This window comes from Yarrowia lipolytica, chromosome 1D (assembly GCF_001761485.1).
Source record: "Yarrowia lipolytica chromosome 1D, complete sequence".
In the NCBI taxonomy this organism is placed as follows: Eukaryota; Fungi; Ascomycota; class Dipodascomycetes; order Dipodascales; genus Yarrowia; species Yarrowia lipolytica.
Window position 1 is genome coordinate 1,826,980 of NC_090773.1, and position 17,943 is coordinate 1,844,922.

Genomic DNA, 17,943 nt, shown 5'->3' on the forward strand with positions numbered 1-17,943 from the left:
GGCTCAACCCTTACCTTTGGTCCGGCTAATGTCTTTCTATTTCTTTCTGCTCAGTTATTTTGCTTCTGTTTTCGACTGTTCTTATCACACAATCATGGTTCAGCTTTTTAACAGTATTTGTTTAGCTTCGTAACTACTCCATTAAAAAAAACGTCAGATTCAAGCTTCTCCCAACAATACACCACCAGCCTAATGAAGAAGTCTAACTAGCCTGATGTAAATGAAACAAGATAGTTCCTCTAGCGGGGGGACTCAACAAGAACACCCATGAAGACCATGAAGAACCTGAAACGAGACTATGCCTTGACTCTCACCGCTTTCTTCACGTCGTCACGTCTACTGCACGTGACTTCCCAACACGTGACTTGAACCTACCTGTCAACTTAAACCTTCCGCCAATATGGGCACCGACACCAACACGACCACGACCGAGGGTACAAAATGACGACGAATTCGCCCGTCGAATTCACCATGTCAGACGATGAGCTACTGCTTTACTCTTATGGACTGTTCAACACGGGCCAGAGCATCCACAGAATCGACTGCATTCCCTGGATCGCCAACAAGTTCCCTCACCACAGCTTGAAGGATTGGATCACGAGGTTTTCGGAGCTACAGAGAGGATTAACCAAACGGGATTTATCAGAAAGGGTAGAGCTCGTGAGCCAGCGATTCGACATCTCCGATTATGTCAGCCGACTGCATAAACGTGGTATTGAGCCACACGTGGATGAGACTCTGAGTGATGGTGTTACCGAGAGCCAGGAATCGCATGCCAACACAGCCGTATCGATGCGGCACGCGAAAGTCTCCGCGACGCCAGATGGCGAGGAAAATCACGTGATTTCGAGCGACGACGACGATGATATTCTTGCAGCACGCCCAATACGAGTCAAACGCAAATCTGGGGATACTTCAGCGTCTCAGGATACCCCCGAGCTTTCCGAGGCGCAAATTAAAGCGCGGGTTGAGAAGCAGCTGTCAGAATTTGGCATTGGGCCCGACCATGCGCGGGCCAGACAGTCGAGAGACTACGTTGAACAGGAGCTGGGTCATGTGTCTCTTGTTCATCATCAACTGAGTAAGCTCAAGTCTGAACTAACCAAGAAGCTCAACGATCTCGACAGAGGGCTTGGATATGGTGGTTTCAACGGCATGAAGCCTGCTGTAGGTTTCTGGGGTAACGATGGTACTGCAAACGGAGGAGCTGAAGACCCTGTTGTTTCTGAAACAGATGAGATCATGGCAAAGTTCTGGGACGCGTATGTGAGCAGAAAGGACAGAGAGCAGGGCCACAGAAATGGGTCACGTGATGTTGGCACATTTCGTGGGCAGAAGCGGAGCTCGGCCTTGGTGCGTAACGACGAAGGGGAAGATGACAGACTTGTCAAGAAGAAGAAAAATGGCGACGCAGGCGACCAAACTGGAGAGAAGCCGCGTGGAAACGATTCGATCGGGAGCGCCATAAATGATGTAATCGACCTTGATGAGGCGGATGTGGAGGGAAATGGTAAACATGATAAGGGATCGCTGGGTAACCTATCACTTGAAGAGTCACGTGAACTGGAGAATCTTCTTCTTGCCGAATCCGATTCAGAGCTTTCAGATTTTCCCTCTGATGTTGACGATTATGAAGAGGAGCTGGAGGTTCATGTTGCTTCTGGTGTATCAGGTCAGGAGAATGAAGGACAGGACTCGGCAGATGTCTCGGCCTCTGCAAACTTGTCTCTTGACGACTCTTTTGAAGAGGAAACTCAGCTGAAACCGCTACCCAAAAACTTCAAGATTATTCCTCCTTACCAAGCAATAGAGGAGGAGGAAGATGATGAGGCAGAGGATGACGATGATGATGACGATAAAGACGAGAATTCACACACGGAGAGAAGTGAAGACGATGACGATTTCGAGTCGCCAGTGGTCAGAACCATGTCTCGTAGACGGTCTGCGGGAAGACCCAACTATAAAGAGATTCCGCCAGATTTTGATGAGTTCAACGAGGAGTCGGCTGATGAGGAGATAGGTGATGGGGGGTCGGCAGAACAGGAAGTGACTACCAGAACTCGTCGTACCCGTGCAAGAGTCGTGTTAGATGTGGAATCCTCAGGAGATGACGAAGCCGAGGCAGAGTCTGCGGAAGAGACTGTGGGCAGGAGGACTGGTCACCAGTCCCGTCAGATTGCTGTGGATGAATCAGCATCTGAGGACGAGTTGGGATTTGAAGACGAAAGTGTCACTCTCAAACAGAAAAGTGGGCGAGCTCGAGGTAAAAAACCAACCAGAGGACGCTCGGGACGAACACGTGCTATCAAGTACATTCAGGAAGACAACGTTGAAGAGGAAGAGGATGAAGAAATTGATGAGTATGAGGATGAGGATGATTCTGCCGAGGAAATAGTCGAGGAGACCGACCCAGAGGACATCTCAGCAGAAGAAAAGGAATACTCTGGCTTGAAAAAAGCAGAGCGAAAAAAGCCTCATTCTTTCACAGATCTTTTTCACAACCGTGGGAAGAACCGGGTGTCCTTATTTTCCGACTCGGGCACAGACAGTTCATCTGGATCGGACTCGGATGAGTTCGTGGAGATTGTGGCTGTGCCCAAGAATCAACCCAAGGTGGTGCCTCGTAAACGTATTGGTCCTGTGACCTCCCTTGCATCCCGTGGACGGTCACGTCGGCGACCAAAGTTTGAATCATCTTCTGAAGAAATCAGTGACTCAAGCGACTCCCCACAGCTGGACGATGACAGCGACGACGATGTTAGCCAAAGCGACGGAATAGGTATGTAATTACGGTAATAAACATTTATTTATTTACCATATGGTTAGATCTCATGACACTCGTAAACATAGATCCCTTGCGATAAACCAGGTGAAGGATATTAAATGTCTGTCACAATCCAAAGTATCAAACAAGAAATCTTCAACACGAGGAATATGTCTATTTGAATATATCATCTTCAAGTATCACCCTGATCTCCAACTACCACATTCAGTGAGAAGCCATTGAGGAGTGACATGCAGATGGTTGGAGCTTCTTAATTACCGAAACAGAGCGTATGATAGTTCCAGTGTTTCTTCAGCACATCACCGATATTATCAAGCTTATGGGTATCTACTTGAAGTGGTTGGGGTTGTGTTTCGGGTTCTCGCGATTCTATCATAGACTGGACTTTCAGTATGGTCAGGAAAAGAAGACAAGACATCACCCAGTACTGAAGCTTCATTGGATAAATAATGCAGAGCTAGCTAACGCTGATTATATTGCTTTTTCTATCACTTTGAATGGACTTTCACACCTCAACGTCGATATCTAATGTCCATAATGTTTCTGAACGTCCTGACCGTATTATTATTGTCGTCTGACTCTGCACATTGTAGAAGACTGAATTCCTTAGGCATATCTCATCACTTGAAGATTTTCCTGGATCTCCGGCCGGTTCCACTGTAACTGAACCTGTGGGTCCCTGTACTGTAGTGGTGGTATCACAGTTCCTGGCATTTGATATTCAGCCTACAGTAGTAGAGTATGGATATCATATGAGCGACCAGACAAGTCGCACCAAGAGAGTTCATACTATACTACTGTACCATGAATCACTTTTTATCGTGTTATTCGTCATTGAAGGTCATCCCCTATTGTCAGGATCCCCACTCATCGCCCAAAGTTTTCAAATATGACACTGTTGTGTGTACTAACCTATATTGAACTTCTACATGACCCTTGTTTCATGTGCTTCTCTGTTCTCGCACCCATGTGGTGACAGTCACGTATACAATTCACCTTTCCAGCTTACAAAAAGCTGCAGTCCTGAAATTTGGGGGTTTCAAGCACCCATATCTGGCCCGGCGGGTATCTAATCGAAAATATGAACACTTATTCGGTTTCTGTAGGCTGTTTTTGTCCATATTGCATTCGATTTGTTTGTTTCTGCGATCTTTGACCGATTCAACATTACATGTACTTGTAGTGGTTAAATCACATTCCAATAGCCAACTTCGAGTTGTATCTGAAAAGCGGATACTTGTACGACTTCAAAAAGGACCAAAAAGAGGAAATCGAGACTTAGATATTGAATTTCTAAACTGCATTACAAGTACAAGTTCAGTTTCCATCTGGTTGACCTACTTTACTCGAACAGTATGTACAAGTACATACGATACAGTAATTAGCGTCAAGCTTCTTTTAGAACCGTCTGTCACGATCCAGAAAGATCAAGTAAAACCAGTGCATATCAGAAACTGTCTGGCGAATTTATTCCAACAATTTCGAGTCAAATAAAATCTAGTTCACGGCTCATCGCCTATATCCACAAGGTTTCGATAATAATGCACTACATTGCATTATCTCAACCTTATGTTGACAATAGTGGTGATATGTATTCAGTAGAATATATACAATATATATAGGATAACGATTATGTGTGGGGAATATGAATCCTTATTTTATATGTTTTATTCCTATTACGGTAAAACGGCTAACAAAACATACAATTTTAAGGTGAAGAGCCGCAACATTATACAACAATGTCTGTATACATCCCCACCTTAGCTTATTCTGAAGATGTTTGTGGCTTTCTATTCTTCTTTCTCATCTCTCCTCAATTCACGAAATCATCTACTACATCATTCACGACACTTCTACGACTATATTACGACACATCTTCTACGACTAGATGAACGGGCATCGACTCAGTCCTTTCCATTCATTTCAGGTGGGCTTTTCGGTGAGTTTTCACGATCTCTAGCTCTTTGTTTCTGTGTCACGTCAAGTGAGCAGTCAAAGAGACATGTGCTGATTCCACGTAAGCCTTTGAAAACTCTAGAGCGATACTAACACAGCGGGAGGTAGCTTTGGTTCCCCTCCATTTGGCACATAGTGCCGGTGGAGGACCCACTATGTAAGGAGGTTACAGAGCCAGGGCCGGAAAGGAGGTGATGCAGCGTTGGGGTGGTGGAAAGTTCCTCCAAAGGCCCTATAGAGCAGCCTCGTTCCCGTTCCTTGGAGTCTACCACGGATCAGGGTCGTCTCAGCTTCTTCTGGCAGTTTTGAATAGGAAGAAACGTCGTGAGACTCGATTGGGAAGGGGTGTCCCCATCCCTCTAGTGTCTCAATTTCCTTTACAGAAGATTGCTCGCGGCGGTGGATTCTGCTGGACCTCCGGAAACCGGAATCTCGCAGAGATGCCACTTTTCTTACCCTTCGACCACGCCCCCCAGCCTCACGTGGTCAAGGTCTGACGCTTCTTTCCAGTGATGCAAGTAAGTCTCGGGTGCCCCCCAGTGCTCTTTTTTTCTTTTCCGGGTGTTGGCTCTATTTGCGGTGTTGGCTCTTTTTGCGGTGATGGCTCTTTTCGGGATGTTGGCTCTTTTGCGGTGACGGCTCTTTTTCAGTGTACAAAACACAATGTCAGTTGTGTGGTGGGGTGTCGGATAATTGCGGTGTGGGCTCAGTGGATTTTCCACTAATTTTTTTATTTGCGCGTCAAGCACAACGGGGGACTGGCTGCCCTGATGAGACCCAACCCATGACTAGCGTCGAAACATCAACAGTGGGGGCTGTTGGTGTCGGCAGCCACTAGTCATAAACTTCGACTATTTTCGAAGTATCAGTAGTGGGGGCTGCTTGGTACTTTGAAAATAGTTGTACAGTATATATATTAGGGAATTATATAGCAAAATAAGAATTTATGGAGTATAAAAGGAGGATTTTCCAAGTTTTTTCCCATAAGATGAGTAATATATTACCGAATCAGGAAATTTTCATTGTTGATATTGAAAAGTTTATATACTCTTTCGTATACCTTTAAAGAAGTGAAGCTACTTGCATTCCATGCCACTTATCTACAATTCAGCACAACTACTTTTACAGAAACACTACAGATGATGATTTGGGTGGGACTTCATGGTCCATAATATATTAACCCCAGAGGTTCAGCTCACTGCTTACATCCTCTTTTCTATAGACTAAAAGGTTCGGTCTCGTCTACATCCTCGTGTCGAGGTTCGACTGCCTACATCCTTTCTGAATGCGAATCTTGGATCAAGAAGATCAACTTCCAACTGCCTTTAATATGGCTCCTCTGTGGAGATCTGACTCTTTAGATCTGGCTCGTTGGCTCTGGATCTCTCTGCTCTTATTGGCTCTGGCTCGATTCAGCTCCGGCTCTCATTGGCATAACACCTAGCTCTTATTGGCTCATTGGCACTCACTGGCTTATCTTCATGGCTCTCGCTCTTACTGATTGGCTCTGGCCCATGCTATCAAGGTGCTGGCATTCTGCTCTCACAGTTCACAGTTCCACCTTCGCGCTGTCGTCATCGTTTCACAGTGTCACTCTTGTGCTGGCATAACTTAACGTGTCTCAGTCGCTACAACGTCTCCTGCTCTGGTGGCTGGTGGAATTTCACCATCGTGCAGCTCCAGGCGGCTTTTCAGCGTTGTCTTAGTGTTCTGTTGTCGGCATTTGTCGGTCGGCGGCTCTAGTTCTGGCTCGTTGCGGCCCGGATTGGCTCTTTGCTCTGGCGGCCTGGCAGGTTGGGCACAAACACTTTGCTCAGTGGCGGTCTTTGCAGACGCTTATGCTCAGGCGGAACAAGCTGGATCAGGTTCGGATCGTGGGTCAGCTGTTCTCTTAACCGTGATTCCTGGTGTGATGATACCAAGTCAGCAGCAGATGGAGAAGACATATGACTGTTCAAACGACAGTCCATCCCTCCAAAGCATTCAGGAATTGTTATCCATGCAGGGAATTGCACCCTAGGGAGCTACCCATACCTTAGGAGAGCTCATGGACAATGTTTCGTGTCCGTCACAGCTTCAAATCCACGGAGACAGGATTCATGAGTGGCTTGCTAAGCCTCCAACTCGTCATCACCCTGCGTCCTCTTAGTGCATGTACTGAGGGGTTTCCTTTCACTCGGCAGCTTCGTAGCTTACGCTCAGCTTCACGTCTTAGTTACTAGCTCATGCGTTCTTCACACACGGTTTTAATCAGTCTCAACAGTTGCGTCGTAGCAGAGACTTTGCAGCTTCCGCTCAGCAACTTCTGGAATACTATCTTGCGACAGGACCAGTAGAGCAGACCCCAAAGTGTTTCTCATGCTGGGAATTTCACCCGTGGTTGCGAACCATCTGAGAGAAGGAACTCCTGAGTAGATTGCGAATCTTTGCTCGTCATAGCTCCATCCCGTAGATGCATGAAGAGAGGTGTGCTGACTCTCCAACTCGACAACAACAGAAAACTCGAGTTGCGTCCAGGAAGGAGTGAATTGTGAATGTCTGCTCGCGCAAGACAAGTACTGCTTCCTTGCTTTCGCTCAGCAGTATCAGCATCTCTCGAAGTGAACGAATCCTCTGCAAAAGCTGAGAGACTGATCGACCTCTGATGATGGAACAACAGGGCGATGGAGGGGGTTTAAATAGTGCTGGAGGAGCGTGATTGAGTTTCGAAAGACCTCGTCAGAGTTTCATTAGTGGCAAATATTAGTGTCGATCAATGCATAAACGAAAGAGAGAGCCCTGTCGAAGATTCGAGAAACGGCACGAATAAATGAGAATTCCGAAATGGTGAAAGGGCATGTAGGGCATAATCAGAAGCAGGTATCCTACTAGATTATTCTGTATCGCTGACCATAGTTTATCGGAAGATTTGAGTGAGTTCGAAACGGTAATCTCGCCATTTTCAGATATATATAATTGTACTTTGTATAGATGGCAAATTGAACTGTAAAGGTAGACTTTCCGGTGAAAGCGAACCTGCAATGGAACGTTCCAATCACGCAGAGCTGATTATGAATTGAATCTGAAAGTGAAATATATATTTCAAACATGGAATACTGGAACCTGTTTTTATATATTTTACATGTTGACGAGTAGAATTATACGCTCATCACCAGGCACATAGGACAATGAGTTTAGGGTTTCCAGTAGATTAACATGAAACTGTTGTTAAAAGTGCCAATAGTCATTAAATTTCTTCGAAATTCGGGCTGTGTAATACAATGTCGAATACAGGACGACATAAGACTGTATTGTTCCAGTCTATATATGTAGACATTTCAATAATGACAGAAACTGGGAATGTGATCCCAACAACAAAGAAAACAGTAGCCGACACCTTAATATCTCTGGTTGGACCACTTTAGATAAAATCCAGATTCATGTGATCTTCATAAAACAGTAAATGGATAGGAGAAATGACAGAGTCCTCAATTTCACTCCGATAAATCACACAAAATGTCTTTTTCACCTGTCTCTCCAGCCTATTCAAAACGTTTTCGTTTCCAATAATGTACAAACATTTTTTTATTATAATAACCTAATTAATACATCTGCTTATCTGCAAGATCGATCAGAGTGAAAAAGACCGGAGTGTCCCTTTAAGGTATTAAAACACTTGATATACCACTGACAAAAACATACATGGGCTTCTAAAGCATCTGTCACGGCTTTTAATCGATTTTTAAACCATGTAACAGTTGGATAACCAGACAGTTGCGTTGAACAATGAAGTATTTGATGGGACACATACATCGACTTCAAGAATCAGTACTTAGAGCGTATCTTCGAACGATATGGCAACTCTTTTCCGAAATCAAGAAATTTGGCTATTTGACCCTCGAAGAAAATTACCGATTCTTACAATTTTGACTCTGAGGATTAATAACAATTTTGAAAATGATCATGCTAGAGTGTACATTGAAAAATTCGTATTAATGTTTCAGACATACACGAAAAATGAGAGATCAGATTGACTACATCTCACAGTCAGTGAGTATTACAATTGTTACAATATTTTTCTTTTGTGTTCAAATACAGCGCTATTGTAATTGATATTTGCTGTCCATTATTTTCGGTGTTTCTGTATCTATGCGCTCTTGAGTTTGGTATTTTTCATCCAGTGTTTTATTTTCCGAGTTTTGACTTCTCAGTAAAGCAACGGCTGGGAATACATGGTGGTTAATAGGAATAGGAGTAAATGCGATCTGGATTTTACTATTATACAACCAAGAAGGCGCTAGGTCTAGTATTGCTCAAAATCGATATTCGTCCAAAGTGAGAAAGAGCCCAAATCTGAAGATTTTCCCGAGGGAAAGTAGTTGATTTTCAATTTTTTCGGAAAAAGCTGTCTAAATACCCAAGGAGGTGTGCTAAATGAACGGACTGGCCCCTAGGAGCAGACCGGTACGTGGTATTTAATCGTAGGAGCGACATTGAAACTTCTAGACAACTGCTACCTGGACTTGAGAGAGTACTGAAGTTGTCAAATGGTCCTTGTAGATTCCCAGTGGACAGTGGAAAAGCTCTCAGTTGTATTACATATCGCGCTATACCAAAATAGCATATAAAAAGACGTAAAGAATGAATAGCAATCAAAGTATCAACTGTACGAGCTCTTTCTAAGAATTTTTGGATGGTCAGAAAAGAGAAACTGAAACAGCTCTGTACACTACACTTGTATCTACCTGTGCCATGGCGCACCTTGTCGTGTTTGACATCATTTCTGATGTCAAACACAGCAATAAACGGCCTGATACCCAACTAATTTGGGAATAAGTCTTTCGAATTACACCATACGGTAGTCATATATATAACTACTGTAATATTCTACAGCATTCCTACTCCTCAGTCTTCAGACGTTAAACGTCCGCAATTGAATCTGTTAAAATCTAACACATGTGTATATCTACCATAGCTCCTTGTCTTACAATTTATATTTAGATGCTCATGTCACGCCTGTAGTTGAGACAAAAGACTGTCTTGAACTTGTAAACCAGTCCCAACAGTCTGGTTTCAGTCTCTTCCATGTCCAGTACAACACTTTCGACGTTTTCAGCGCCGAAAACCAGACTGTCCAACTGGCTAATTGTACGCTGAACGCACCAAAGCTGATTTTGGGTAAAAGGGAAGTTGTGGGTCATGTGATCTACTAACTTGAGCAGCACGGGCCAATGGGTTAACTGGCCTGTGGTTGTATCTGTCAGTGGCACGTCCATAGACTCCACCAACGAATGCACACAGCTTAGCGTGGTGGAAGGATGGATGGGGGGATTGAACTTAGTGAGCACTTTTTCCTTCACACGCTTAGTCCACTGCTTGAATCTGGTCACGTGCTTGAGTTTGGCATCACGGAGCGTCACATGAAAGCTACTGACAGTGGAAATGGAGGCATAGGAACTAGAAGTGAAACTGTGAGCGTCACGTGAATCTGAAGAATCTTCCAATGAGAGTGCCTTCTCTCGCGGCTGAGCATAATAGTCATATACAGTGCGCAGGGGATGGGCCAGGGCAACCGTAGGCTGGGTGATTGTGGTGACTCCAGAAGTGACAGTATCGAAGTGAATGCTGGTTGCGCTGCTCATTGTTATCAAGTGTAATAGGTTAGGGTGATTCCAGTGGAGGACTTTGATATTCAAGGAAGGAAAGCACAAGGTCTTATATCCTCCACAAGTGTATGGGTGGAACGTATTGAGGTTGCGTTATGGAAGGTGATTTATGGAAATAAATTAAGGGAAGTGAAGTGAGGTGAGATCAGTATCGAGAGGATGAACAGGGTAAAAATGTACTCTAGAACATATCCAACCATCTTTCAAGACCTTGGCACTGACATATTTGACGGAGCTCAACATTGCCTTCTCCCGTACTTGTTACAGTTTCCACGTTATACACCCCCAACTGACCGTCGACGGCATTAAACAGTTCAATAACAACTTCATTCAATATATGACAACACTCTGGAAGTTTCGTATCGTGGTCTATGTCCATAATCTACTCTTTTTTGTAAAGTCACGGTCCGCCCTGGCACAGGAGACACACTTCTGGTGATCTCTATCTCGCCAACATTTGGATAAATTGATATCAATGTATTCTCCAGATCGCGGAAAATTTAATGGTATCATTTTAATCCTACTCAGTTTTATTTTAATCAAAATTCCACATATTTGGTATTTCTCCTAACTCTTCCATAGAGTTTCAGTGTACATTATCTCTGCAGAGCGGCATCTTGAAGACATGGTGAACGCGTAGAGTGTCTCTGGGATATATCAGCAAATTTTCAGTCACTTATTCTGGTATTTTTATGTAATATCCAAGTCTTTTATTATTTTTATCATTTTTTTCCGATTTTTCCCGCATTAATAACGACTCAGCCGTGGCTCGCATATATTAGCTCCTACTCATTTGAGATAACGCTTGGCAACCTTAATTTGTAACTGCAGTGTGACTGGGCACGCAGGTCATATGGAGCAGTCACTCTTACAGGTCAACCACGACACTCACTCAGGAACCACAAGACCCACCAGCAACTACGAAAACCAACATGGGCTTCAGATACACAGAGTACCTGGACGGCCAGGTGTACCGATGCAAAAAGTGCGGCCAACATCTGACCACCCACGACGATCTCATGTCCAAGAGCTTCAAAGGGGCCATGGGAACGGCCTACCTGTTCAAAAAGGTGGTCAACATCCAGGAGCATGAAGTGGTGGAGAAGGAGATGACCACGGGTAAGCATCTGGTCTGCGACATCACGTGTGGAGAATGTACGACAACCCTGGGGTGGAAGTACATTAAGGCGTTTGAGAAGCAGGAAAAGTACAAGGAGGACAAGTACATTCTGGAAAAGTACTTCATGACCGCGCCCAGACTGAGTCAGCAGAGGTTTGTTTGAGGTGGTCAGAACCGCCGTTACGTTACTGACAGGAGACAAGCCCCCGTGCCATAACGTACTTGTGGAGCCCAGATATGGCGACCCCAGTGACGTTCTTATAGGGTTCCTACAACCCGGCAGCTGTAAAAGAGTATACATATACTCCAGTTGCAAGAAAGTGAGTATGATTTATGACGGAGCCTAGGGTGTTAGGGGTGTCTGAGTATGATGGGGTTAATGTTCATGTCAGGGGGAATATCAATCTGAAAGTTGTGGAATCCAGCATCATTCTTGAGGGTGTGTGGGTATCAATACTACCCATGGTGCTTTCATGTATACCGTCCACGAGGAGTGCAAGCTTGGGAGTCACATGACCCAAATACTCGTTGTGTTCATAAAGACCAAGCGGTACCCTAAGGCTCAATTTGACGGCTATTGAACCTACCAAACGCCCTTTCTACTTTTTCTTGGTGTGCTCATCCTAATTCTATTACAACCGACCCATTGTCTGGATTGACTTGCTCGCATTTTCGGCCTTATCCGATCTCGCGCTGAAGCAGTTCTTGGACAGGGCACCCTTCATTGCGCCTTGAAAGGGATTCTCGTCCAATTCGAGAGCCCGTCATGAACAAGGAAATTGGGCTACTCTCACCCAGAGTATGGGCTAACGTACAACTCGTACACTGCACCGGGCTCCACACGGGCGAAAAAAGTTCACACCTTTTTCCTTCACTTCTCTACCAACCACTCGAGAATCCTTGAAACAACCTCAACCACTTGTGGTCATCACCTATTATGTGTTCGCTCTAACGCAGTTATTTATATCGCTCATGCATTATCATATGCGAGCAACCATCAAATCAATCAATCGAGTGTTTTAGATCGAGTCTTGACACCGGGACTGTATTGTGTGCCCAGTAGATTATGTAAGCATTCCGGTCACGTGCTGTCCCCCTGCGAGTTTTCACTGAGTCGTGTCTTTTACATACAAAAATTCTCCCTCTGTCTCTGTTCTGGTCTGTCATTGCATGCGTCAAAATGACCAGATAATGCAATCAAGGGTTAGGGATGAGCACGACAAAGAGAGCAACTGTTAAACCCTTGTCCTCGATATAAGGCGTCAGCCACTTGATCTTCAATGTATGTTCGGAATACGATGTCTTTGATACATACTGCCGAGACTACAGAAATCCAAGATGGTGAAGTGTGAATCATGACATATGCTATCTTTTACTCAGTTGTTTCCGCTTGAGTCAGTATATCTTTCTACTTGTAGCACAGTATTTCGTTCTATATTTAGGGTTTGGAGACAGGCCCTTCTTTGGCGTTCGTTTGCCATAGATTGTGGCTATGATGAGTGGAAGACAAGTTGGTTGGAAGTCGTCTTGGAGAGAAGTCGAGTAATGACGGCGACCACCGAAAAATGGGCTTAAAATTGCCAACTTTGGAGCGTTGTAGCTGCGAATTGGTCGTTTCTGGCTGTCGATTCATCAAGGACCATACATGGGAGTCTTTGAGAGTCGTATCATCTGAGTCTTGGATAGTAAACTAGTGATCTTACAATCATCTGAGTCTCCCCGATGGTAGGTATCCATTGACCCCATCCACAGTCAACTTTGTCCTCTTTTTCCAAACTTGTACAGTCCTGTACAAGCACTCGAATCACTTGTACCGATGCTCGTGGTACTGTACCATACCATAAACATGGGATGGTGTAAACTTGAGAAATCCCACAGCTTTCAGGAAGACGCAAAGGCTGGACTGTAAGATGACATCATTTATGCTCTGTTTTTTCGCTCAATTTTAGATTTTTCGCCCGATATTTCGCATTTTCATTCATCCATGTGTTTCTATGGTACCTCGTGCTGCGCATATCGCAGACCCCCATCGCAGTACATTTGAGTACGGCAACTGTGTGATTATTGAGCCCTCTCCAAAACACGCAATTGTAGCCCGACGCGTCTGAAAGTCCGGGTGTCTCCTGATCAGGTACCCAACCCGCTCCCGTATCAGTTTCCCCTCCCCATCTCCCTTTCTCCGTCTTTTAGACCGTCTTCCACTTTCTCCCCTCCCCAAGCCCGTTTAAGTTTGGCTTTATGCATTATCTGTAGCAATCAATATATATAAACCTGTTCGCGTCAGCCAGTCGACTTTACGAACAACACTCAATTCACTCGCAAAAACATCAATGTCACATTACATCGGAGTAGACGTCGGTACAGGCTCGGCCAGAGCTTGTCTCATGAACGCGGAGGGCGAAATCGTGTCGTTGGCCTCCAGAAACATCACCAAGTGGGAACCCATCCCCGACTACATCAACCAGAGCAGCACTGAAATCTGGGAGTCTGTGTGTTTCTGCACAAAGAAGGTAATTGAGGACAGTGGAGTGGACCCTTCCCAGGTCAAGGGTATCGGTTTTGATGCCACCTGTTCCTTGGTGGTGCTGGATGAAGACAATAAGCCCGTTGCCGTGGGGCCCGACTTCCACGACTCACACCAGAACATTCTGCTGTGGATGGACCACCGAGCTGGAAAGCAAACCAAGAAGATCAACAAGTCCGGCTTCAAGCTCCTGAACTACGTGGGAGGACGAATGAGCGTGGAGATGGAGATCCCCAAGATCTTGTGGCTCAAGGATAACATGCCCGAGGACGTGTTCGACAAGTGCAAGTTCTATGATCTTCCCGACTACCTCACTCATCAGGCCACTGGCCAGGAGACCCGATCCTTCTGTTCCATCACCTGCAAGCAGGGCTTCGAGCCTGTGGGTGTTGATGGCTCCACCGAGGGCTGGAACCGAGACTTCCTTACTGCTATCGGACTTCCCGAGCTGATCGAGAACGACTTTGCCAAGCTCGGAGGCTCTTTCAAGGAGCACGGAAAGAACATCTTGTCCGCTGGTGATGCCATTGGCCCTCTTAGCGAGGAATCAGCCAAGGAGCTGGGCCTCACCACATCCACCATTGTGGGATCAGCTGTGATTGATGCTTACGCAGGCTGGATCGGAACTGTGGCAGCAAAGACTGACATTCTCAAGGAGTCGCACCCCTCTTACACCGAGTCCATTGAGCTCGCCACCCATCGACTTGCCGCCGTCGCAGGCACCTCCACCTGCCACCTCGTCATGTCCAAGGAACCCATTTTTGTGCCTGGTGTTTGGGGACCTTACAGAGACGTTCTCGAGAAGGGCTACTGGCTCGCCGAGGGTGGCCAGTCCGCCACTGGAGAGCTTCTCCATCACATTCTCACATCTCACCCCGCTCATCTGGAGCTGGTGGCTAAAGCTGGAGAGGCCGGTATTTCCACCTTTGACTGGCTTAATAACCGACTCGAAGAGATGAAGCTTGAGAAAAACGCCGGATCGCTCTTGTATCTCACACGAAACATGTTCTTCTACGGAGATCTTCACGGCAACAGATCCCCTATTGCCGACTCTTCCATGAAGGGTGCCTTTATTGGTCTTGATTTCGATGTTTCCCTCGATAACCTGGCCCTGCACTACCTGTGTGCAGTGGAGTTTATTGCCCAGCAGACCCGCCAGATTGTGGAGGCCCTCAATAACGCCGGTCACAAGGTTAACCAGATTTACCTGTCTGGAGGCCAGTGCCGAAACCACGTCTTGACGCAGATCATGAGTTCTGCTACTGGCTATCCTCTCATTATCCCAAAGTACATTGATGCAGCTGTTGTGCTCGGATCGGCGATGCTTGGAGCTCGAGCTGCTCATAAGAAGGATCTCTGGGAAATCATGGGCGAGCTGTCCGGACCTGGTAAGGCCATTTATCCCGAGACTGACTCTCTCGATAAGAAGATCTTGAACGCTAAATACGCCATCTTCTTGGATCAGGCGGAGACCCAGCAAAAGTATAGAAAGCAGGTTGCCAAGGCCTTAGGAGAGGATGAGGACGATGAAGATATTGAGAAGAAGAAGCAGAAGACTACTTAGAGAGATCTATCTAGCTCTAGTTTCTCCGACTTGACTTCAAGCCTCTGTATAAATGAAATTGATTAACGTATGACTTACAGGACACACACCTCCGAGTGGGGTGCAAGGAAGTAGACGGCCGTTTGGGTCAAAGTCAAGACACTTGGCGGCGGCTGACTTGGTCTTTTGAATAGGTCTTTCTGGCCATTCTCTCGATGTGTGTCGCTCGGGAAGACTTCAACATGATGAAACAGAGGTTTGATTAGTGTAAGACCAACAATTCATAAACCAGGTGGCTTGTACCGCGTAGTAGATACCCCCGAAATTGTTGTTCGGTCTACATGGCAGTTATATGAGAAGATTCAAGAATCCACACTTGTCTGTCATATGGAAGTAGTCAAAAGTTGGTTGTGCTGATTAATCACGGTTTTTGAAAAGAATGCGCATATAGTGATATTAGTTTTTAGTGGATAATTTAGAGTCAGACTATCACAAAAATATCGCTTGCTGTTCTCTCTGGTCTCAGTATTGTGGATTTATTCTCCAACAAGACTGTGTATTTTTCAGTTCAACCGCAGTTCCATTTTTTTCGAAACTGCGAAATTCCTGAAAAGCTTAATTGTAAAGGTTGACAAAAAATAAATAAATAAATCAAAAAAAATTGATGCACAACTGACAAAGATGAATACCGATAAAAGTGAGATGGTACACAAGGACCATACCTGAAAAAATAAGTTAAAAAACAAGTTGTAGGTACAGTTGATGATCATAATCTAGCTAATTAGCACAGCAGACAGGGTTCCTGAAGTGTATGGTTCCTGAAGTGAATAGTTTCGAATTTCTAATATGGAACACTTTTAACAACGCATTTACAATACAGTAGCCTCATATATAACTGTCTAACAAAGAATGTTCAGCGACCATGGTGGTAGATACTACCGTGATTATGTCTAACACACAAAAAAACAAGAATATCCAGCTCGCTCGGACCAATATGGCCGCAGAGTGCTGAGCAACTCATGTCAGATTTTGTTAGCGGAACCCTATCATTGTTAAACGTTCAATTTAGGTTCTACTTGGGGTATCAGCATAGAGTTAGTTTACCAAAAAACATAGAAAAAATATATTATATAAATGGTACTGGTTTAGAACAGCAATATTTCCATTAAAACTATTGTACATATCTTGTCACTTTGAATCGCCCGTGTTGACGGGTATCCTACAGGTCCCCAACTCCTTCAGCCTTATGGTGTCGCGCAGCAAGCGGCGGTAACTCCGTATGTATACATGACATGACCATCAAGATTCTCCGCTAGTGTGTTTTTAACCGCTCGCGGTGCAGATAGGTGGAGTTTATGAGTGGCACGCGACGAAAAATAACCGTTAGCGTGCATCCGTTTGCGAGGGGGCGGGCCGTCGACTCAAAGACCCGGGTTGTGTATCTCGTTCTGCCCACGTGTTTTTAAAACGACCTTGTAGATGTGCAACGTTATCAGTATCTGAGCAATGCGGCTGAGATTGGACAATATGAGCACGAAAATGCAGAACACTAGGAGATTGCCAAGATGTATATATAAACGTGGTTATCCTTTCAAACCTTGCCTTGGGCTGGTTATAAGTACGAGTACAGTACATCCCGAAGCCGGTACAAGTTCGAGTACAAGTACAGTGTACAGTGCATACCAGGTTCGATCCAGTCACTCCAATGCTCACAACACCATATCCCGTCGGCTCCCTTGGAGCAGAGAACATCAGATGGATGCTAGAGTTCGATCTCGCAGTGGAGGACGCAGACCCCTCTCAAGATAAACACAGACACGTCAAGCTTCTGCTGGAGCACTTTCCGTTGGAGGAAAAGCTGTGGCTTCGGCGACGGTTCGATCGCATCAGCAAGGAGATCCAGGAAACAGAAGGGGTTGACCCAGAGGGATCTTCGTCCAACAAAATTGTCTTCGGCAACAAGTACTGGGCCGCTGTCAGAAGATATGTGCTGGACAATTGGTGTCCCACCACAACATACGTGAGATTGTACCAGGACCTGCGAGATGTGCACAGAGAAGACTTTTTCAACAACCGCGACTTTTCTCGACGCGTTCAGTTCCTGTTTCATCTGTGCTACAGAAATACTTTTGACGAAGAAGACGAGCGTCAGGTCTACATGCGCGGCGATCCGAACTACAAGTTCTTCAACCCCTCAGTAAAGCCCTGGATTGACCAGGTGGATGAATATGTAGCCATCATTGAATAGAATGATTAGCCAGATGCTGTTGATTCGCTAATTAGTTCAACCAGATACATTTAACCAAGTACATAATTGTACAATAGAGTAATAAATAATGTTAATAATGTCAAAAAAAATATAAAAAAAAA

At 45.1% G+C, this 17,943-nt stretch overlaps 6 protein-coding genes and 1 pseudogene across 6 annotated transcripts; 6 read left to right on the top strand and 1 right to left on the bottom strand.

The window, feature by feature from the left end:
• Positions 1-441: 441 nt before the first annotated feature.
• Positions 442-2,787, top strand: YALI1_D18274g (uncharacterized protein; the record flags this gene model as incomplete). Its single annotated transcript, XM_502843.2, has 1 exon — positions 442-2,787. The coding sequence occupies one exon, from the start codon at positions 442-444 to the stop codon at positions 2,785-2,787; it is 2,346 nt and encodes a 781-aa protein (XP_502843.2).
• A 3,433-nt stretch (positions 2,788-6,220) lies between these two features.
• Positions 6,221-6,890, top strand: YALI1_D18332g (Misc non-coding; annotated as a pseudogene).
• Positions 6,891-9,717: 2,827 nt separating this feature from the next.
• YALI1_D18373g (uncharacterized protein) lies at positions 9,718-10,362 on the bottom strand (the record flags this gene model as incomplete). Its single annotated transcript, XM_068282713.1, has 1 exon — positions 9,718-10,362. The coding sequence occupies one exon, from the start codon at positions 10,360-10,362 to the stop codon at positions 9,718-9,720; it is 645 nt and encodes a 214-aa protein (XP_068138814.1).
• Positions 10,363-11,318: 956 nt separating this feature from the next.
• Positions 11,319-11,669, top strand: YALI1_D18383g (uncharacterized protein; the record flags this gene model as incomplete). Its single annotated transcript, XM_502845.1, has 1 exon — positions 11,319-11,669. The coding sequence occupies one exon, from the start codon at positions 11,319-11,321 to the stop codon at positions 11,667-11,669; it is 351 nt and encodes a 116-aa protein (XP_502845.1).
• Positions 11,670-12,272: 603 nt separating this feature from the next.
• On the top strand, positions 12,273-12,529 carry YALI1_D18392g (uncharacterized protein; the record flags this gene model as incomplete). Its single annotated transcript, XM_068282714.1, has 2 exons — positions 12,273-12,317; positions 12,362-12,529. 2 exons carry the CDS (start codon positions 12,273-12,275, stop codon positions 12,527-12,529), a joined length of 213 nt encoding a protein of 70 aa, XP_068138815.1.
• A 1,307-nt stretch (positions 12,530-13,836) lies between these two features.
• Positions 13,837-15,594, top strand: YALI1_D18408g (uncharacterized protein; the record flags this gene model as incomplete). The annotated part of the gene is made up of 1 exon (XM_502846.2): positions 13,837-15,594. The coding sequence occupies one exon, from the start codon at positions 13,837-13,839 to the stop codon at positions 15,592-15,594; it is 1,758 nt and encodes a 585-aa protein (XP_502846.1).
• Positions 15,595-17,278: 1,684 nt separating this feature from the next.
• Positions 17,279-17,821, top strand: YALI1_D18442g (uncharacterized protein; the record flags this gene model as incomplete). The annotated part of the gene is made up of 1 exon (XM_502847.3): positions 17,279-17,821. One exon carries the CDS (start codon positions 17,279-17,281, stop codon positions 17,819-17,821), a length of 543 nt encoding a protein of 180 aa, XP_502847.1.
• Positions 17,822-17,943: the final 122 nt, after the last annotated feature.